Source organism: Photinus pyralis, unplaced genomic scaffold (assembly GCF_008802855.1).
Source record: "Photinus pyralis isolate 1611_PpyrPB1 unplaced genomic scaffold, Ppyr1.3 Ppyr1.4_LG3a, whole genome shotgun sequence".
NCBI lineage: Eukaryota > Metazoa > Arthropoda > Insecta > Coleoptera > Lampyridae > Photinus > Photinus pyralis.
The window spans coordinates 3,021,851-3,045,098 of NW_022170509.1; the positions used below are offsets into that span (position 1 = coordinate 3,021,851).

General features: G+C 35.2%; 2 protein-coding genes across 3 annotated transcripts in view; one reads left to right on the forward strand and one right to left on the reverse strand.

Annotated features, from left to right (window-relative positions):
* The window catches only part of LOC116165909 (atrial natriuretic peptide receptor 2-like), a 114,273-nt gene extending 97,800 nt beyond the window's left edge, over positions 1-16,473 (reverse strand). The window contains exons 1-11 of the mRNA XM_031480662.1: positions 16,166-16,473; positions 15,930-16,119; positions 4,412-4,595; positions 4,157-4,362; positions 3,980-4,094; positions 3,013-3,311; positions 2,693-2,902; positions 2,566-2,644; positions 2,378-2,519; positions 1,767-2,271; positions 1,560-1,718 (exon numbers count right to left, since the gene is read on the reverse strand). Coding sequence (XP_031336522.1) covers positions 1,560-1,718; positions 1,767-2,271; positions 2,378-2,519; positions 2,566-2,644; positions 2,693-2,902; positions 3,013-3,311; positions 3,980-4,094; positions 4,157-4,362; positions 4,412-4,595; positions 15,930-16,119; positions 16,166-16,378 — 2,302 coding nt within the window. The 5' untranslated portion in view covers positions 16,379-16,473. The remainder of the gene's footprint in view (positions 1-1,559; positions 1,719-1,766; positions 2,272-2,377; positions 2,520-2,565; positions 2,645-2,692; positions 2,903-3,012; positions 3,312-3,979; positions 4,095-4,156; positions 4,363-4,411; positions 4,596-15,929; positions 16,120-16,165) is intronic.
* A 3,567-nt stretch (positions 16,474-20,040) lies between these two features.
* LOC116166273 (F-box/LRR-repeat protein 7-like) lies at positions 20,041-22,980 on the forward strand. 2 transcript variants are annotated; one of them, XM_031481153.1, is made up of 3 exons: positions 20,041-20,467; positions 20,973-22,238; positions 22,293-22,980. In XM_031481153.1, the coding sequence occupies exons 2-3, from the start codon at positions 20,987-20,989 to the stop codon at positions 22,826-22,828; spliced, it is 1,788 nt and encodes a 595-aa protein (XP_031337013.1). In that variant the 5' UTR covers positions 20,041-20,467; positions 20,973-20,986; the 3' UTR covers positions 22,829-22,980. The 2 variants fall into 2 exon arrangements, with proteins under 2 accessions (XP_031337013.1, XP_031337014.1); XM_031481154.1 differs by having other exon boundaries at positions 20,041-20,323.
* The last annotated feature ends 268 nt before the right edge of the window (positions 22,981-23,248 follow it).

Consider the following 23,248-nt stretch of genomic DNA (forward strand, 5'->3'; position numbering starts at 1 on the left):
CATAATTTTGAATAACAATTTAATTATTAATTGAATCCTCGGAAAATTCTATAAATTATGCTGCGTGGCAATTTTTGTAAATCAACGGATTTGCATCAGGAAGCATTGCATGATTATAGTGAACCGAATCACGGACGTTTTCTTGTCACGCGCCGTTTTTAATCCGATTAAGGATTCGGATCTATCACGTACGTTGTGTACGTTTCGATTTCATACACAACTAACAGTGATGTATAGTTGTTTTTAAACACAAAAAGGAGAGAAAATCAATGAAGTTAAATAATACATCCCTTGACTGTCAATAAATTATTGGCTTGCTAACCTATACAGGGAATAGTGAATAGGCTTGAAAACAAGATAAAACTATTTTCCCTAAATTTTCGAAAAACGTTCAATTCTAGCTTAGTGAGAGATGCATTTTTATCATTTACGGTTTTCATAAAAACATCGAATCTATATAAATTGGGTTCACTAGTGACATAAGTAAATTTCGGTTAATTGTTCTGTGTATTTTTGCCTGTTACGAATTTCTTAGGATAGGTACCTAAAGCTAACGACGGTATACCTACGACCTAGCGACGGGCGTTTTCTTACCTGCCCTAAAAATAGAGAGTCGGCAGTCGGTTTTTAATGACTGAACAGTTAACACCTTTTGTATATTCAATGTAACGTTAAATTTCTGTTTATCAATGAAATGTCATAATCATAAGCCTTTGCTTCATTTTTGTTATTTTGTTAAGACGCCGCAACGGTCTACAATATCGCGAATTATCATAGTGGGATTGTGGACACCATGCGACTTCAGTAAGTTATCACTACAATAGTGTTTTTATTCAATGCTACAAAGGCATTTGCCACACATTGCCCATTGACGGAATATAAAAAAATTGACTATATAGATTTGACTCTATCCTATCCTTGGCAACAAGCAGAAGTGATCACAGTAGAACTTATTTCCAAAAAAATAATTTGATCAACGTGCATACAATGTAGCCACCATCAATACCTACCGTGCCAATTGCCTCAGGCACATTTTAAATTATAGAGAGATAAAGCGTCTTCCATTAAACGTAAGCAACGTGACATTTGAACTTTCAGTTAATTATGCTTACTTCTTTTCAGAAAAACTTCTCAAAAGTCCAAAATGGATTCATCACAGAAAATTAAGAGATAAGCACGAGTGCGGCGAAATTGAGACCTTTATTCCTTTGAGGGAAGTTTTATAATCAAAGCTTATTCTACAAACCTCGTTGGATGGGGTCTCCTATTTAATGAGTTTCTTTTATGTATGTGTTTGTATTTGGGACATTTCTTGACAATTTAGCATCTGGATCGTTGATAATTCATCTTTTAACTGCAAAAAAGGTGTAGTGAATGATGTTAGGCCCTAGTGGTTGGAGTTTGACAATTCCAATAGATGAGTGTAACCCAACCTAGAATCTCTCAAGAGACTTGCGACCCTCCGGTTCATACAGTTCAAAGGCGAAAGCCACGAAAAACGCACGTTATCTCTAACGTTGTTTTGTAAACACATTATTCTTAGTTTCTGTAAAACTTACGTTTTGGAGACGTTTTGCTATTTTCCCCTAAATAAAACACTCCTTGTCGTGTAACTATTTCATGAACGATAATCGCGAACGAATACACGTCTCCTTTCTGAGATCCGACGGGAGTAGAACTCTCGTTCCGCAACAGTTCAGGGCTGGTCCACAGTTGACCTAAAAATAAATTTCGTAGCATTCAAAGCTTGACTTCCTTAAGCTTACGTTGCCAAAATGAATGAGAATTTTCATCGATAGATTCATCCCTCATGTGAACTCGTAAAAAATGCAAACCAAAATCGCTTATTTTCAATACAAATCTACTATCTACAACGCAGTTTGATGATTTTAACGAACCGTGATATTTAATTTCACTGTCGTGTATGTACAGCATCCCTTTCGTTATGTCTTGAATTAAAGATAGCTTAAAGAGCCCATCTAATTGCACTTCCTCGTTTTCTAGTATATCCTGGAGACTTCCCCTGGGACAGTATTCGGTTAATATACAGCAGTGTGGAGGATCGACGCACGCTCCGTAAAATTTCACTAAATGGTCATTCGAGAAATCTTTCATTATTTTCAGTTCGAGCAATTGATCGCGGTTTAGAACAATCTTGGTGTCCTTTAGGCGTTTCACGGCCGTGATAAGATTTTTGTAGTACCCCACAGTTGTGTAAAGGTGGCGATCTCCAGCTAAACTGAATGCTTCGTATTCCGATAGAATTATTGTCTGGAAAATACGTAATGTGATAATATTCGTTGTCTACCGAAAACAAACAATATTATAATAGGACAGTGAATATTAATCCGTATTTGCGTTCAAATAAACATTTTACCGTTTGGCTGCCTCTTTTGCTCCAATTAAGAGATTCGGTGGAGTAGGTACTGTTCCGACGCTTCACATGTGGTATCCACACAATATCTTCCCAATTCACCTTCCAGGTCATTGAAGCTAATTCATATTCTAGCTTATAGTGCCTAAAATTAATCGGTCATTTAATGATGGCTAAGCTCTAGATGTTACCTGTATAAAAATACAGAAAGTATTATTAATCCTATCGTTACACTTACACTAACAACTATTAATGTGATGTTGATTTCCGCTACGGAAAGATAATATTAATTGGAGACATCGCAAGTAATTTACCAACATGGACACAACGAGTCGTCAAAACCGCAAACAGGGGAATCCAGAGGCGGTTTCCCAGAGATCCATTGAATTTCTCTTACATCCACGATCGATTTATTTATGGTATAGTATTCTGCTACAATATGGGACAATCCTGAAGAATTGATTTGGGTGAGCGCATACGCTGACACACGTTGGGCGTTGCAGTTCATAACAACTTCCTCACTCCTCCCTATAAAAACAATTATCATGGGTATTCCTGCAAATAAGTGCCACTATTTCGTTTTTTTCCAATTGGAACGTTTGAAAAGTGACACTTAGTTAATGTAAACAAAATGTAACCTGGAAAACGTTTTCCAAACGTTTTACTCATGACGTCGTCGCCTTTTATTACGAAGTCTCTGTTTCGGCCTCCAGACGCTATAGTGTCATTGAGAATATGCGCGTATAGCAGAAATCCATCGTACACGCCATCTAAATAGAAGTCTCCTTTTGGTAATGTAGAAATTTGGCCATTTTGCGCGTTTTTCGCTTCTACTAATGGAGTGAACGTATACAGTGCTCGATACGCATTTTTAGCTCTCTCGTTTTCTTCCTCGCTGTCGCTTGAATTATACCACGGTCGTAAAGGGTCGGGAGCACTAAAACAAAAAAATGTATAGTAAGTACCACCCTGATTTAAAAAAAAACGGAAAATTTGGGGAAAAATTAACGTTGTGAATTAAAAAGCGGGTCTTTGAAATACGAGAGCTATTCAATAAATTGATTTACGCGGAAAGCGATAAAAACCCAGATGCCAAATTCTTGACAGAACAGATTGTAAACCAGATATTAAAAAAAGTGTTGGATAGTCTTTATGCCTAATGTACATTGGCAAAACTTTAACGAGACGACAAAAATATTCGAACTTTGATTTTTTCCCCGTTTGAACAATTTTAAAGAGCCGTCGTTATCTCGGAAAATTGCCAATGTACGTAGGTGCATTCATACATCTTAATATCAAAATCAAAAAAAGGCGATCGCAATAGCTACCTAGCTCAAGCTAGGAAGCTGACAAGTCTAGTCCGCAGTCGTGATTCATAGTCATTTTCCCAAAACCTCTGACGTGGAACGCACCAAGGATATAGGTACGTTTTCTAAGCCCCTATCCGCAGAAAATGGAACAGAATATATAATCGTAAAAAAATTGACCAAGTTAGTCAGCGAAGACAACCTGGACTTTTGGACCAGAACTACATTTTTGTTCAGGAAAAAGCGTATTACTGTAATTCCTCAATTAAGTTTCATACAATTGTTAGCTAATACCTACCTATTATACAATTCAAAGTTGAAGAATGCATACTCTCCCTTCTCCATCATTTTTAAACTCTCCGCTTCCAACATAATTCGTCTCGTGTTTTCGTGACTGGTGCACAGCAATACAACTGAAATGAAATATATCCTTTTATTTGAATGGGGCGATAAAATGGTGCAATCTTTTACCTACTTCCATACTTGGTACCGATCTCTTTTTCTAAATATTCTCTGTACGTCAAACCATACAACATTAAGTCTCCATCGGCATACAAAAATTTGTGTATTTCAATACCGACTTCTATCACGCTCGTCATGAGCAGCTGACACGCTCTAAGGCCACCAACATCATTTTGATCGAGTTTTTCATACACCAAAGAAATTTTTTGCCAATTATACCTAAAAAGTGGTTTGCATCTTAAGGTAATTCACACGAGTTAAGTAATACCGTTCAAAAAGCTTGATAAAAAATTCGGCAAACGATCGATAATCAACGGGGCCAGAATTGATTAACATGTAGAATTCATCCGTGCATTCATTTTTCCTGGCTGTGAAGTCAAACACAAAACCTCCAGGCGTTATTACGGGCATTCCGTATGTTCCCAGAACCTTTGCTACTCTGCCCAGGGCCGCTAAAACGAAATTAGATTTTGATTTTGATACTGGGTGTAGTAACATTAAATGTTAGCAAACATCGTAAGGCGTAGTGTAACAGATTTAAAACGTTTCATTCGATGTCCATATGAGACTATTTGGGTTTACTCGAAACCCCACTTTAATTGTAGGTTAGATACTAAGACCGGGTGGATGGAGCAGCTCCTTTTCTCGATATTAATCAATATGTAATTTAAATAATAGGGAGCAATCACTATTTTCGGATTTATTTAAAATACAAAAATTCGGTTAGATTGTTTACGCTCCAAAAAAAACCTTTAAGTGCCATTTTTTAAGTTTTCATCTTTCTACCGTCGGGTCACGGACTCCCAGACAACATATTTTTTCCTCAAACTTATAGTTAAAGCTAATCCAATGCCTTGAGGCTTATTTACACTCAATTTTTAGCAGATGGAAATATAACTTTGTAAATTAAAAAACAAATACATAACGTAGCTGGTTGAATGACCACTGGTCCAAGCAAAAAAAAAAAAAAAATTACACTGTTCCAACCAAGAACCAACCCAGAAGAAGCACCTACAGTCCTTAATTATGTAAGTGTTTTTATATCAAAATTTATCAAAATTAATTTGTAATACTCCGCCAACCGAAATTACCTATGAATTACCTAAAAAATTGAAAGTGAAGCATAACTAGCAGTCGTTGAAGTTGCGCATATAAATATGCAGGTTGAGTTGGAGAAGGCAAATAGTAGTTTTTCGTACATTATTATAACTTAGCATTAGCATAAGGTTCAGATTGTCTAAGGCCAGAAGTAATGTCACTGATGTAGGTACTGGAAACAATTGGAAATATACCTGAATGTGCACATAGTGAATCTCCGTAAATATTATACATCTAATTTTTTACCAAAGATGAAAGACTATATAACGTATACTCTTTGGTTGTAGTTCATTGTCCTTAATTTGGTTAATACTGTACCCTAGTGTATACCCCTTAAAAATAACGTATTGTACACAAAGGGCAATTTGTGATCGTATCCATCACCCTCCCTATACAGTTAATTTTTTCGTACCTAGATGTTGACAAATAACTAATGTACGGTTCACAAAAAGGGAATGAACGAGTCAGTTCATCATTTTACGTAGAAATCAATACGAAAAAGAGTTAAAACAATGAAGGTGTAATAGCTTTTCCGATGAATGCGGAAGTAAACCTTCATGATCTCTGAGGATTAAGAGTTTCAGACAGTGATTGATGTTCAAAATTTCATTAAATGCGATTCCCGAAAGGAAACATTACGCCTGTCCAAAATATTCGTTAAACCTTTCCTTCAAATATTCCTAATAGAACGATTACTTTATGCTAGAGGTGCACGAGAACGAAAGAGAAAGCAAATAAATTAATTTAATGCAGCCCTTGATATGAAGAATATGACCTACATGCATGCAACCTGCGCCAATCGAAACTTTTCCACCGATTCTTTCGGCATTATAAGAACATTGAAAAAATGCTCGCACATGTCCACTTTTGAATCAATACAGGACAATTTTCTCCTTTTCTAGATGGGAGTAAGGACATACCCCCATAATTTTAAGTTAGTAGGGTGTGTGCGTAAGCTGTTTATAACAATATAATAAATTACGGTTTCAAAAAAATGAACATTTTCAATTAGGTACTACATTTACTTACACTACATTGCCTTAATTACCACAAATTGGTATATAATAATCTAGGCGGTACAGCTAAAACAATGAAACTATCTATAAATATATCATCATCAAATTAAAAGGAGGGATTTTATACAGTCGAGGGACTCCCATATTAATCTTTAATATTTTAGCTAATACGGCAATTGTGTACCTATATTTACTATTAGTTTAATAAACATTTACTCCGCCCTTGACCATAAATTCTTACACAAAAGCATACGTAACTAATAATACAGACTAAAATCACTGGAACCTACACATTGATTCACTTATGCACTAAAAACCCTTACACTTAAATTTATTTTAGATTTCCTCGAGTGCACTCCTTATATCCAACAGGTAAACATTTTGTGGTAACCCACCCTGTATTTGAGCCCAAATCTTGACGAAAAATGATAAATTTGTTCTTAAAGTTAATTTTGTATAAGAACCACTAATCAAAACTTCTTGAATCCTATAATGACATACCCCTACATTCCTTCCTTATTTTTTATTTTCATTGGTGCACCCCTTATACCCCAACAAGTGATATTTTGTGATAATCTACCCTTTATTTGAGTTCCAGTTTTTACGAAAAGTGATAAATTCGTTCCAACGGTAGCTTTTGTATGGGAACTACTTGTTACAATTGATTTTAAATTTAGATATGCATGAGCGCACCTTTATATCTAATAGGTAAACAGTTTGTGACAATTTACCCTGTATTTGAGCTCCAATGTTTACATTAAATAATAACTTCGTTCTTATAGTACGCGTTTGTAAAATAAGAACCGCTCATTAAAACTGCTTGAATCTCATAGTCACTCACTCCCATATGCCGTCAGTGACTTTTGCTTTTAGATCCACCCCATATATCCAACAGATACATTTTTTGTGATAATCTACCCTGAACTTGAGCTCCAACCTTCAATTAGAATGATAAATTTGTATAAGAACCATTCATTAAAACCGCTTGAACACTACATTGTCTTACCTACTCCTACATTCCTTTCTTATTTTTTATTTCTTATTTCCATTAGGGCATCCCTTACACCCAACAAGTGACATTTTGTGGTAATCTACCCTGTAGTTGAGTTTCAATTTTTACTAAAAATTTTAAATTCTTTCTTATAGTGTAGTTGATGCATATGTAAGAACCACCCATAGAATTCCTTGAATCCCATAACGACTTACCCCTATATTCCTCCCTTGATTGTTTAGTTCACATTTCCGTGAGTGCATCCCTTAGACACCATCACGTAAACGTTTTATGCCAATCTCCCTGTATTTGGGCTCCAATGTTTACGTGAAATAATATATTCGCTTTAACAGTAAAGAACCAGTAATTATAATTCAGTAAATCCCATAATCATTCACCCCCGTATGCCTCCGTTGACATTTTATCTTAGATTGCCGTGAATCCACCCCTTATATCCAACAGGTAACCGTTTCGTACCCGGAATTTGAGCTCCAATGTTTGCGTAAAATGATAAATTTTTTCTAATAGTAAACGTTTGTATAAGAACAGCTCATTAAAACTGCTTGAATCTATATTGTAGTCACTCACCCCCTTATGCCCTCAGTGACCTTTTATGTTAGATTTCTATAAGTCCACCCCTTATAAGTTTTCGCATATTTTTCTCTGTCCGCTCACTTCCTGTTTTACCGGAAATCGTCCAGGTTTTGAATGTATATTTTTACATTTTTGGATTTCTGAGTCTAAATTAACATCGTTGGATTCGTCAAAAAATTCTTTTTTCGGAAAGTGCTTGTCAAAAAAGGGTTTCTATTTGAAAATACTAGTTAGACACGAAAATGTAATTTTACCAAATTGTTTTATTTCTAAAACTAAAACTTTGCGATTGTAATTTTCTGAGATCACCTAAAAGGCTTGTCTAATAGTTGTCTCGTTGATACCCAGTATAGCAATATTCAATTTCGGAGGTTGTAATTTCTGTTGTTTTTGTTTCTTTTGGCAAATTTGAATAAAGAAGCTACAAGTAAAAATAAGATTCGTTGCTGTTTTATAATTTCGTAATTTTTAAGAAAATTCGCTATTACGTATATAGCAATATTCAAGTCCGGGGTTGTAATTTTTGTTGTACATCAAAAATGTTTGTAGGTGTATTTGGGAAATTATGTTTAAAAGGCATACAAGTAATCCTACAATTGCTACCTAAAGATAAAGTGAAATTGATCTTGATATTTCAAACTTCTTTCTGACTGTATAATAATATTGTGTTCATTTCGTGTTATTTTACTGTGCCATGCAGTTGTTGTGCTCTTATCGTTAAAATATATAGAATGGAACTTCACGCCTATACCGTCCCGTCCTATACTCGATGTTTTAAAATTTGTAGTTTTTTCGTTTTTTTACGATAAGAATTTCACACACGACTACTACAAAATTGTACAAGAAGCATAACAGAAATTGGCTGCACTTTTAGATCAGGGAAATTTTACTCGATATTGGTAAAATCAGTTCGTATCGAAATGTTTCCGCATAGAGTTCAGAAAAATATGTACTAGGAAAAATGTTGTACAATACTGGTAGTCTAGACATTTTTTGAAAATTGCATAACGGGTGCAAAAATACATAAAAATTATGAACATGTATGGAGAGCCCGAAAAATCGCTTAAAAATTGCATACATATCTGCCCTTTACATTGCTCGGGACTGCTCAGGGTTTTTTGTGTGTATTGTATCTAAATTGATATTTTTAACACCTCTCCCGTATCGCCACCCCTGGACATTCCCGGGGAATTTCGATGGCAAATCTGCACTTTTGTACCCCTTACGCAATTTTCAAAAAATGGTTGGACCAGTATTGCACAGCACCTTTCTTTGTGTTTTTCTGAACACTATGCCAAAAACCCCATTTCGATACGAACTGATTTCAAAAACTTACAACTATTTGTCTTTATTTGCCTGGTTTTATACCTATACTGAAGTTCAAGTAATGTAAATTAACGTTCTGCAAAGACCAAAGTACAACCCTTATCGCTTTGTCTAGCGCTAGCCGAATAATGTTGTATGGTATGCTGGACTCACTTAGCTGTAATGCAGTATGTTGGTGTCGAGCTTAACAAAGCAGGTCAATTAGCCCAAACAGTTTCTAGTCAAATATAACGTTTATATTATAATAGATATAGAATTATAGATGAAAAAGGTGGGATATGTAGCATCATATGCCCGAATGCATAGGGTACTGCCATAGAACTTTTGATTTTTTTACTTGAACATACCTATATAAATATCTAATTTAAATTTAAGCTTCAAACAAAAATCAAAACCCTCTCTTAATCAATAAACGGAGGAACGTATTTAAATGTCTAAACAAGCAATAAATACAGATCTACTAAAGCTACCTAATGTAAATATCCTCGAGTAGTTTAAATGATCGCAAATGATGATATAATGAAATGAAATCAAATTATTCTGCATTTTCATTCATTTCTTGCATATAGGTAAGTAGGTATACGTAAAATGTTTTTAACGTTGAACTTATTTAACGTTTAGTTTTTACATTCCTAGCAGCTTATGAAGTATGAAGTTTCTTCAGACATATAAATGAATGTAATCTTTTCACTCTCATAAATTTAATACGATGCTGTACACTGTCCGTACACCTATAAATAAATCATGGTAATTAGTTTAATTAATGTTTATATTAAATAAAATCGTAATTACGCTTATTCCTAAATCGATAAAAGCGCGCCTCTTAACACTTTAGTTATGGAAAACGCAGTAAGCAAATACAGTTATGAAATAATCAATGTTCAAATTATGAAAATGCCAAAACGACCAGAGGCCATGAACTTTTTGTAGATATTAAACTCAGCCAAAATCAGTGGCGTATACCTACAATCAGAGCTGGGTAGTACTTTGAAAAAAAGTGCTTGCAAAAGGACTTAAATTACTGTGATTCAATTTGGGGTCAATAATTTTCCTTTTATTCATAAATGACCTGCCTAAGTACATCACAAGCAACAGGACATTTATGTATGCGGATGACACTGCGGTTGTTGTTAGTGCCTGTGATGAGATTGCACTCCAAAAGTTAAATTGCAATGAATTTAACGAGTTTTTAGAAGCAATTTTTAATGTTCGTGTTGTGTCAACGTTTTAATTGTGCATGTGATTGAAAGTACGTTTATATACATATTATAGATATGACTTGTTTCTTGTTTCAACCTACATTTCTGTAGCTGATTGAAAATAAAATAAATATTATTATTAAAATAATCAATTACTCATTAATTCAGATAAAACGGTAATTATGAATATGAAAACTTCGACAATAAAGACCAATCACTTTACTTTAAGCATCGAAAATGACGCGATAGTACCTATGTTCTACATCGGCTACTCACTTGGGACTGAAGGTAGATGAAAATTTAAATTGGAATGAACATATAGAATATACTTGTTCAAAACTAAATAGAAAACACTATTTAATAGGCCAATCCTACCGCGCAAAAGTCACCAGAAAGTTAGGTAACAGAAGGGATTCGTTACATATCAAATCGAAGAACCAAAGCAACTGAATTTAGACATATTGCTAACATTAATTTTCTTTATTTCATTAAAGTATACCTATTTAAACAAATACAATCTTTTGGAGCAAACCTAAATGTTCCTGCTGTACCTTCTACCGTATCGAGAATCTTAAATTTTGCATCCACTTTAATCATTTCACACTTTTACGTAGAAGATTGGGTATCTACTTAATGTGAGCGTATCCAATATTGCGGATTAATAATTCGAAACATTCAAAAGTTTTTACATCATAATAACTACATAGGTACACGTAGATTATATGGGATGCGTTTTATTTCGAAGGGTTTAGTAGGTATTTTTGTAAACCAGTCAAAACGAGTTCGATACTGAGTATTATTAGGTATATTATGATGGCAATTACATAAAGACAGTAGGTACATACGTACTTCATTGTAAACTTAAAAGTTCAATTTTTGGGTTAGCCTTCGTGGCATTTTAAAAATGTTTTCTATACTCGTTCAATGCGCTAATGTACGTACTTGATGCCATTTTGGAATAATTATTAATCATAATATAATAATAAAGTCTTTTATTAAATCATGCCACACACACAATTTAACAAGTTAACAAGGCGAAGTTCAGATGTTGGGCTACTCATGGCGACCCAACTCTGACCTTACACTTAACTTTCAAGAGCACAATTTTCCGAACACTTATTTTCAGTATAAAAAATTGGGACGTTTCCGAGATATTCGTTTGTATTTTGCATACATTTCTTTAAAATTTATATCTACATTTTTCGATAAAATATAAAAACACTATGGTCCTTACTGAAGAAGAAGCTAAAAACAAAAAAACTCCAAAAACGACTTCAGTAACATTGCATTTCCTATAGTAAATGTAGATAATTGGTTTTTGAAAATTGGTCAAACACCGAATATACGAAAGAAGCTAAAATTAATGTCACATCACCGATGGAGAAGTACTGTACCGATAACAAAAAATTTTTTGTTTAATTCTTTCAAACGAAAATGTGTACAAACAAAATGTGGGCCCAAAAACTATTAATTCGTCCAGTATACTTAGGATGTGGAAGTAGGTACTGATTCTAACGTGTTTTAGAGTGTTTCCAGTAATTTGAAAAGGTTTCAAGCACTTTAAATTACTTCAAGCACTTTCAAAGGGCTTCAAGCACTTTTGAAGGGCTTCAAGCACTTTAAATGGCTTTAAGCACTTTCCAAGAGATTGATACTTTATATTTTCAATTACTTTAAAAAATGCTTGGTAATTCCAAGCCCTGTCACTATATAAACACAACAAAGTGCTGGTTGCTTAATGTTTCAAGCCCTTTTCAAGACTTTACCCAGCTCTGCCTACAACGCCAAAAAAAGAAGTTTAGCATCGAAAATCGGGGAATATACGCTATACGAAGTATAGATTAGAAATGATACACAAACAAGTAAGTCTAGTCAAAATCCATCACCTACCGCTTTGTTGGCAGTCAAAGCAAGAAAGATATAATATGTATATATAGAGTCAAAATGGATCTTTTGTAGTAGTTTCTTTACTCAACTCAACTGAACCAGTGTTCAATCACAAGTTTTAAAAAATTATGAGGGATCTAAAGGTGCAATTTTCCAAATATTTCTAAGATACTGAAAATTGTGCTCTGAAGATTCTTATAAATTCTTGCATACGTTTTTGAAGATTATGAATGAGGACATATACTTTTAATTTAATACAAATTAAACTTTTTCTGCAAGTGCAATGAGTCTTATGTATAGGTAAATGAACAAACTTAATAAAGCTGTGTGATACAATCGTTCTTACACACAAGAATGTTCAGAAGTAGGAATCGAACTTGATTTGTTCTTCTTTATTTTCTAGGCATAATTGTCAATATTTTGAATTCAACCGGAAACCGGAGGCATACGTTACCAGGAAATCGTAATAAATAAGGTAAAAATGTGTTTATAAACATAACTTTTAGATACGCGTGGCGATTCTAATTTAACGGACTTTATCTTTAATATCATTCATCGTTCTATTAATAGATCATTGATAACTGTATCTGCCAATTGAACGAGTTCTATTTTTGTCACCATTTAATCTGAAAATAAAGTTTCTTTTAGTAGGTATTGAAGACAATAAAAGGTCATCTTTAATTTTTAAAAAATGCTGTCCTCTTGGACCATCATCTATCATCTTTAACACACTGTGTTACAGTTAGTGGTACCATACGCCCCTCGATACCTACCACGCTATACGGACATATTATGATTTAGTTTAAAAGCTGCCCAAGCACTACCCTCCCCCATTTGGCGCCGTAATTAAAACGTTGTTGACTACAGATAAATATAATAGTATTAAAAGAAAGTGTTATATTTTACAAACTGAATGAAAATATGGTCGCCATGAACCTACAAGACGAAATCAATGATCTCTAAACTTGGAAAACTCGTCGAAGTTCAGATTTTCAATGTCCTTTTTCTAAACACGAGTGACGGTTACGTGATGTGATAACCCACGTGCATTGCAATATTATTCTAGGAAAAACAACTATCAGTGATTACATCAATTTCTTCGTATTGGCTTTGTTTATAAAATGAATAAACAAAGGGATTGGTTTCTTTAGTCAATGTATGTAATGAATACTTTTGATTGAGAAGTCTGATCGAAAAAGTACGAATTGTTTTGGATTCTACGCACCAAAATTAATAAGAAAAAGTGTTTTCCAGAGAAATTTTGGGGCAGTCTATTTTGGTTAAAAAGGAAGGTTGTACACTGCCTTTTTTTGAGGCCCTCAAAAAAATTGTCTCAGATCGAACCGGAAAAACAATTTTCTTATAGAATGTGGCCTGTAGAATCCATAATTTCAAACAGTTCCAAGATTGGGCTACTAGTTCAAAAGTTACAGCCCTTTGAATTTTCTTCCGAAATTGGTTTCTAGTCCATAACTTTTGATTGAGAAGTCTGATCGAAAAAGTACGAATTGTTTTGGATTCTACGCACCAAAATTAATAAGAAAAAGTGTTTTCCTGAGAAATTTTGGTGCAGTCGATTTTTGGTAAAAAAGGAAGGTTATACACTGCCTTTTTTTGAGCCCCGAAAAAAAATTGTCTCAGATCGACCCGGAAAAAAATTTTCTTATAGAATTTGGCCTGTAGAATCCATAATTTCAAACAGTTCCAAGATTGGGCTACTAGTTCAAAAGTTACAGCCCTTTGAATTTTCTTTCGAAATTGGTTTCTAGTCTATAACTTTGATTGAGAAGTCTGATCGAAAAAGTACGAATTGTTTTGGATTCTACGCACCAAAATTAATAAGAAAAAGTGTTTACCCGAGAAATTTTGGTGCAGTCGATTTTTGGTAAAAAAGGAAGGTTGTACACTGCCTTTTTGTTGGCCCGAAAAAAAAATTGTCTCAGATCGACCCGAAAAAAAATTTTCTTATAGAATGTGGCCTGTAGAATCCATAATTTCAAACAGTTCCAAGATTGGGCTACTAGTTCAAAAGTTACAGCCCTTTGAATTGGTTTTTTTTCTAGTCTATAACTTTTGATTGAGAAGTCTGATCGAAAAAGTACGAATTGTTTGGATTCTACGCACCAAAATTAATAAGAAAAAGTGTTTTCCCGAGAAATTTTGGTGTAGTGGATTTTTGGAAAAAAAGGAAGGTTGTACACTGCCTTTTTTTGAGCCCCGAAAAAAAATTGTCTCAGATCGACCCGGAAAAAAATTTTCTTATAGAATGTGGCCTGTAGAATCCATAATTTCAAACAGTTCCAAGATTGGGCTACTAGTTCAAAAGTTACAGCCCTTTGAATTTTCTTTCGAAATTCGTTTCTTTTCTAGTCTATAACTTTTGATAGAGAAGTCTGATCGAAAAAGTACAAATTGTTTTGGATTCTACGCACCAAAATTAATAAGAAAAAGTGTTTTCCCAAGAAACTTTGGTGCAGTCGATTTTTGGTAAAAAAGGAAGGTTTGTACACTACCTTTTTTTGAGGCCCTCAAAAAAAATTGTCTCAGATCGACCCGGAAAAAAAATTTTCTTATAGAATGTGGCCTGTAGAATCCATAATTTCAAACAGTTCCAAGATTGGACTACTAGTTCAAAAGTTACAGCCCTTTGAATTTTCTTTCGAAATTCGTTTCTTTTCTAGTCTATACTAATGATAGAGATAGGAGCAAGAAATTCCTTTTCGATGTGTCCACCTGGCTCTTTACACTTTGCTGGAGCTGGAGTGAATTTTGATACCCGAAGGCAACCGATAAAGTACTTTATTCACGATCATATTGTAATCAGTCTCATAATTGTCATTTTGAAGGATGAGGGAGTGTATTTTACAACACTTGTTTTTCCAGGAGGGAAGAAAGTAGATTCTCGAGGTTAGTAATATTCATTACCTACTCGACTACGGCTCCTAACAACTGTTGTTTGGACAATCGCTCTGTTCTTGTAAACCGAATTACTTCTTCTTCTATTGTTACTTATGAGTATCTGGAGTCTATAATATACATAACATAAAACATAATGGTGAACGAACGAGCGACTTAGTACAAGAATCACGAATATTTAAAAAGTACGCTCGAAGGCAAGATAGCGCAAGATTTGGAAATTGCAAAGCTGAAGTTCGTGGGAAAAGGAGACCGCATTATTGCAGAAACCTACGGCCTATACACTCTTATCTGAGGAAAAGCTTACTAGAATTTTACACACTTCTGTTACACCGACTAGAATAAAAATAAGGTAACTGATCCAGGCTTTTCTACACAATTAAAATTTAAGGGAAAGGAAGAACAGGTTACTCGTCATCCTGAAAACCCTGCCCCGAATGTCAGTAGTATAGAAACCTTCAGAACGCACTTGCAAACAACTGCGCGATAGTATTGACTATATTATTATTTTTTGTAAATAAGTAATTGATTCTTTGTCCGATGCTTGGAAAAAATGTTCTAACGATCAAAGCCGCAGCCGCATCCATAAAAAATGTGTGAAAGAATTACAGTTTGTGTAATTTCTATTAATTAGCACCTCAAAGTAGGAAAAGCGTTCCCATTTTGAACGTTGAGTGTTATATAAACAAACCTTCTATTTCATATTTAGAGGCGAATGCTCCTTCACAAATTACAACACTAACTTTTTATCGCGCTTACCTGTGCAATAGTCACATGTTGATCCAATAACAAAATGCGTGCAAAAATCGCTACTGGCATTTATACCGTGTATTGTCGCATTTGCCTGGCTACATTGATCATCAAAATGGTACAAATTAATAACTGTATCATTGTATATGATTCCTTGGTTCTTTGCAGCCTGTTCGGCCTCTCTGATAACAGAAACCGTCTAAAACTGCATGCTTAAAACTAGTGGATTAAACACAATTACTAACCTTCTCCATGTTGATAATATAGTAAGAACTTTGGGGTAAAATCAAAGCAATATTAAGGCGACAAGTTCCATTGGCAAAGCACACAGTTTCACAAGATCTAGGATTCGGCCCTTCTCTACAAACCCCACTTTTATGACAACTATCAACACCCCAAGGAGTATTCCTCAACGCTCTGGTTATTCCGAAGAACAAAGCAATTAGCAAAACCCGCATCACTGATACTCTTTAGATTTCACAAGCGTATTAATATATGCGAATATGTTTCGTTAGAGTTGGACACATTTTAGAGCAAATAAAACATTACGACGTATTCAACAGCGCTGACAATACTATGTGTGATACATTCCGATATCGAGTGTTGATAACCCCTTCCAACAGAGATTAATAAGATAAATGATATTAAAGCTTAAACATGGTCGATTCCTTTCCGCCAAATCGCCTTCGATATCCACTCTAAATGAGATCCCAAACCGGGACAGAAAGTATGTCTAATGATTTCTACGGTAGTCTTTGACTCTTCTTCAAGTCTTAATCCATAGATCCACTAGTCATAGCAAATTTGATATGCACACAAATAGAAATCGAATCGAGTACGTTTTAATAAAACTTTATCGAACTTGAAATGAAAAACCATATGCTAAATGCAAACCAAACGATAAATCACTAATAGAATTGGTAAAATTTGAAGGGCCCATATGTGTGTGTATTGCTACTGATTGGAAGAGCAAGTCTAAGTACGCATATGGCACCACTTTGCGTACTAACATTTGGGGTGCATTAATTAATAAGTTAATAAAAAAGTTCATGTAGCACTGGAAACCATTGAAATGCACAGAATAACTTCGCAGATCCTGTAAAACTCTTATTTAAATAGCGGTGCTTAGATCTAAACCCACTTGCCATTTACCTGAAAGGAGATAACATTCTGTTATGACCCTTGAAATAATGTTTCTTTTGCAATTATAAGCTGAAGATTATTCACAAATTACGTTTTTGAGCGGTCATTTGGAAGAAGGCAAAACGACGTCAGCTCCTTCGAAAATGTTCCTAGATATCACGTTCTAATATGATCCGACGCTCAATGGTGAACCAATTTTTCCTAAATGCAGCTTGAAATGGCACTATTGTATTGCGTTTTTCAAGGTAGCACTGTTGTTAATTATCCTTTTCAAAAGTTTTCCCGTACAACACGTGAGACCAATAATTACCTTCTTTAAGAGCCCATAGGTTATTGTATAATTGCAATACCTACGCTTATTTTTATTTCATGAACTTTGGTAACTACGAAATGCCGCCTTTTTATTATTGACAATTAGCTTAGCATTAGTTTTTCACCAGGCGAGGGATCGTTTCACTGGGGTATTAGCCGGCTTGTGTATGCTCCACTAAAGTGTTTGCACCTACAAGTACTGTGGGGATTTTAGTGGCTAAACGAACGTATGCGGTAAGAAAGTCTTTGGTTACTGCCCTATCTGGCACGATGGGTGAGGAAGTGGTCACTAATGTGTGCATGTTAGTTACTCAGTGAAATACATAGGTATACAAAGAGATTTTTTTAAGATAATACATAGGAACAATTCTCCTATAGACTTTTAAAGTGGGTAGTTCCCATACCCACATTTAATAAAAATTTGTAGGCAATATTTTGCCAATTTTTCGGCCTATTCAGAAAATATCTTTCAATCGATTATTAATTAACTTTGAAGGCAACGCTATGGCTATACTTTTTGGTAGTTTGTCCACTGTTTTAATATAATCAAAGTAGTATAATTGTGTTACTTTCTATGAATTTTAGAGGAAAGTCTGTGCTGTGCTGTATATTCCCCCTGGAAGTTTCGTCTTCATAATATTCACCCCGGATGATTCGCTCTCGGAAGATTAGCCCCGAGCACATTCGCATTTCGCCCCTGTAAGATTCGTCCTTATTACTCATCAGAAGATTCATACGCGGAATAGTCGCCACGCGGAAAATTTTGCTCCATGAAAGTCACTCCCGGAGTATTTGCTCCTAGGTGATTCGTTCTCTGAACATTTGCCGTTAGTATCTTCGCCAGGAAGTTCAGCACATTGTCTTACACTTCCGAAAAGTAACGTTACCACCAGCGCTGACGTAAAAATCAATTTTTATTTGCGCACTCTTTAAGAATTACAAAAATTTGTGATTGTCCTTTAAACTTTCTTTCATAAATCTTTGGATGGATCCAAAGGGGAATTTACCAGGAGCAAATATTCTGGAGGCTTAATTATTTCCAAGGAGAATTACTTGTGGACGTGTTGTCTTGGGGGCGACTTTACTGAAGGGAACTGTTTTGCGTGAATCTCGCCCGACAATGGAAAGTTGCAGTAATGCACCTACAATGCAATATAATGTAACGAACATAAAGTGACTGCTACCACTGTAAATTTAAAGGTCGAGAGCTTTATGGGGAAATACTTTATGTTGTCAACTCACTCTACCATTGATATTAAACGACATTATGTGAAACTTTACTCATTTCTATTAATGGGTTAATGGGGTAGTTGCAATAAAACACAGACGTAAAGTAAAGACGATCTTTATTCGACTACAGCTTTCGTGTGATTGGATTTTATTAATGTGGCCAAGGGTATACATAATATGTATTCCTTAGAAAACAAAGAGGGTTTATTTTATATATGGAAATCAAGCATGACGCCCTTCTAACATTCTTAGACATTTTTAGTGCCTTACAATTTCCCCCTTTTACCAATCATAATATATCAATTAAGTGTGACGCGACATATTTTTTGTATACCTATTCAACAATTTCTGATTACTTTGAAAACTTTGAATGGACGAAGCGATTTGAGACATGCTAGGCTTTAAGGCTAGATATTCTTAAGATCCGGAACGTGAATAGTTTGTCCACTGGGCGAAATTTTAGGGAGCGAATTTTCCGAAGGCAAATCTTCCGCGGGCGAATATTTACCTGGGGGCAAAGAATACTTAATAATTACTCTTTGCTGGGGGTGAGATTACTTGGGTGCGAATCTGAAAAGTGTAGCGTAATTTTTCTTACTTCTGGCAGCTCTTCAGGTTATAATCCTCTTTCTCTCAATATCTATCTAAAACAAGTCGACTTTCTGTGAATTTCAGTATAATGCCTACACCATTGTTTAAAGTAAAGTATTTAAACAGTGCCTGTACTATATTTTTTGGTAGTTTCTCCTCTGTAGGTACCTCTTATATAACAAAAGTAACGTGATTTTTGTCACATCTGCCAACTTTTCAAGATAATCCTTTAAGAAATCAAAGTAAATGATTTCATTTCGACAGAGCGGAATGTAATTTTGCCTGATAGGGTGTTCACTGTGTAAATTGAAATTAATTACGAGTCGCAAAGTTTTCTCTTCACACGCGTTTCAATTGGCAAAGTAACAACTTCTAGCTATTCAAATGTTGACGAAGATGGTGGTCAAATGAATAGTGATCGACATCTTTCAATAAGTTCAAGCTTCTCCAGCTTCTACACATCCATGGTCACACTCTCTAACCACAGCTTACTGTGCTCTAACGTCGACGATTCCCTCTTTTTTTAAACAATTTTTTGTATCAATATAAACTGGTCTAAACATTCATTGCACGAATGGCGGGAAATGTTAACACCTCGCGCTAGGCAACTTATCATACACTTCATCCCTTTGAAGAACAGTTCATTGTTTCAAATACAAAAGGGCGACATTGACAGTTTACTATGACGGTTGCACTGGCAAATGACAGGAATGCGATAAACTCACTTTTCGAATCTAGACGGTAATGGTCCAATTGATTGAAATTCTTCATTCTATTGAAATAAGAGAAAGTTAGGTGGGAAGGACTGAAGAAATGTGTTTTATAATATTTTGGACGTGAATATGGTCTCTACAAGCCCAATTAAATTATATTTATATACATACTGATTGTTAAAACTTTTGTGTTTCGGTACACGAGGAATTAGGCAAATCATAAGACTTATCCTTGCCGCTAGCTATACGAACCAACATCAACATCTCTGCAACAAAGCAGTCTTAGACTTTGCGGATTCGATGAATGTCGGGAGTGCTATGCTTCTTGCACTCGTGTTGTCTTTTGCTTTTGCAGCTGTGTTACAGTGCCATAAAATAATGGACTACTTTAAATTTTCATTTAACTCGAACCAGGTTAGTCGCCTTTTTCTTTTACCATTAATAAGACAATTGTAAATAAATTGCGTTAATATCTGTGTGTTAACTGAAGAGATGTCAAAATGTCGACGACCTTTTAGTATTCGCTAAGCATACTTTACCCTACATTCTAAAAGGAATGTAAGTATTATTTTTTACCATTACTTAAAGGTTAATCACGTTTTGTTATACCCTTTCGTCTTAAAAAACGGAACAGACGGTAAAAAGTAAGAAATAGTAAAAAATGGCTAAGAAATATGCCAAGCCTTCGTCATGTGACTGATGATGGAATGCTGTACGAATTCGTGCGTTTGTAATCCCATAATTGTAGATAGATTGTTAAATTACTAACTTCTTAAAGATTGTTAACAATAAATCATTTATTCCACTCAGATCGTAATAATTAAAAATTATCGTCTATTATTTGAATCTGTAAATACAAATAAAACGTGGTAATTTCAATGATAGATTAAGCGACAGAAATTTAAAAATAGAGAAAACGTCCTAAATATTAAACTTATTATAGGCACTATAAAATTTATTGTTATATTTCAACTTTCACGTATTTATTGATCAGTATAATTTTCCGTAGACAATGCGGGAATGAGATTCCTCGGTTTATATAAACAATTGTGTTGCGTTCTAGGGGTAACAAATGAGATGAGTCATCCGCCAGGACTTTTAGAAAGACTATCCCCCAGGCCCGCAGGATGCCCGTTAATCCATTTGGGACACAATTCATCGCCTGCTTGCGACCAAGAATCTCATGCGACGAGTCATTCGCATAACGTAGAATATGTTTATGACTACCACTCGCAGTACATGGCGATGTACAACACCAACACCCCAGAAAAAAGAAAAAACCATCTAAGCTTAGAAAATGATTATTTGCATAAGGGATCATCCGAGTGCGACTATCTGCAAACCCAAATTTACCAACAACACGCTTACCTAAATAATGGCGGGGACCAAAATTCTAACAGCGGGGAGAACCTGAGGCACTCAACGCTTGTAAATTCGTTTCAGAAGCAAAATTCCTTGGATCTGTCATCTTTGTCCTTTGACCAGAGTTACTGGGAGCACGAAAATTATAATAAGCAGGAAATGAACCCATCCAATTCCAGTCCTGAATATTTTAGATCGCCAACTAATCAAGAGAGTGAGTCGAATTACCTGCTAGATAATTTTGCAAAGCTTGGAAAGTCGAGTCCCAGTTTAGATCAGGGGTACCACACTTTAGTGTCGCCTAGTCCTGGTCCAATAACACCTAGTCTGTGGAGTGAAGGTAACGTCTATCGCGGGAAGAAGTTCCAGACCAAGAATAATTCGTTTGATAGATTGCCCGATAAACTTGTTATCCGAATATTTAGTTTTCTTCCAAGTTTAGATTTAAGTGTTTGCGCCAGAGTTTGTAGACGATTTGAAATTCTGTCTTGGACACCATCGTTATGGCGAACAATTACTCTGCAAGGGGAAACAATTAGTGGGGATCGTGCCATACGCGGAGTTTTGCGACAGTTGTGTGGTCAGGGAAGAACTGGAGCTTGTCCCAGTGTAGAACGAGTGCATTTAACGGATGGCGCTAAGTTAACCGACCGGGGATTGATGCTATTAGCGAGAAGATGTCCCGAATTAACTCATCTCCAAGTTCAAGGCAGCACGACTGTTTCAAACAATGCCCTATTCGAAATTGCCACCAGGTGCCATAACTTACAGCACTTAGACGTTACCGGATGCACGCAAATATCTTGTATCAGTGTAATTCCCGGACCTGAACCTCCCAGACGATTGCAATTGCAATATTTGGATTTAACTGACTGTCCCGCATTACAAGACTGCGGGCTGAGAGTTATTGTTCGGAATTGTCCACAGTTAGCCTACTTGTATCTTCGTAGATGTGTTCAAATTACAGGTATAAATGTTTAAAGGGTTGTGCTGTAATTACGTTAAAAATATGTTTTTGCAGATGCCGGATTAAAGTTTGTGCCAAGTTTTTGCTCAGGTTTAAGGGAACTTAGTGTTAGTGACTGTTCGAACATAACAGATTTTGGATTATATGAACTTGCAAAGTTGGGTGCTACATTGAGGTATCTTTCAGTCGCTAAATGCGACCAAGTCAGCGATGCCGGATTAAAGGTGGTCGCAAAAAGGTGCTACAAGCTAAGGTATTTAAACGTTAGGGGATGTGAAGCGGTTTCAGATGATGCCATAACAGTTTTAGCAAGATCCTGTACGCGATTGCGTGCCTTAGATATTGGTAAATGTGATGTTAGTGATGCAGGGCTGAGAGCTTTAGCAGAAAGCTGTCCAAATTTGAAAAAGTTAAGTTTAAGAAATTGTGATTTAGTAACTGATAGGGGTGTACAATGTATAGCATATTATTGTAGAGGTTTACAACAATTAAACATACAAGACTGCCAAATATCTTTGGAAGGCTATCGCGCTGTCAAAAAGTATTGTAAAAGATGTGTTATAGAACACACTAATCCAGGATTTTTCTAGTTGAGAAGTGATTGTTTATATATTTATATTTTAGATAAATTTTTTTTATAAATAACACGTTGTTAAGTATTTATTTTTGTATATTTGTATAGTCTAGGTAGGCATTACCTGTAATTGTTTATTTTTACAAGTGATAAAATCCATAACCAATAGCCCAAAGAATTTTTTTATTACAACAGTGTATTCATCATAATTACATCATGGTACATATCGGTCGACAATTTTAAACTAAAGTAAATTTGGATTTTCTAATCAATGTAGGTAATATAACATCTGAAATTATTTATTTTATTGTAGGCGACCACAGCGCGTCACTTCTCCTATGAAACCCTGCAAGCGCATTTGTTTTTTGTTTTGGGTTTTGCATTTTGTTGCAGATATTCTTGAGTGACCTCACCGTAAATCCCAAAATAAAGGGCG

Excerpts from the sequence above, each read along its gene's own strand:
- LOC116166273 (XM_031481153.1), top strand. The coding sequence starts at position 20,987 with ATGAGTCATCCGCCAGGACTTTTAGAAAGACTATCCCCCAGGCCCGCA. Across the intron at positions 22,239-22,292 it reads TAGATGTGTTCAAATTACAG|ATGCCGGATTAAAGTTTGTG; the intron begins GTATAAATGTTT and ends ATGTTTTTGCAG.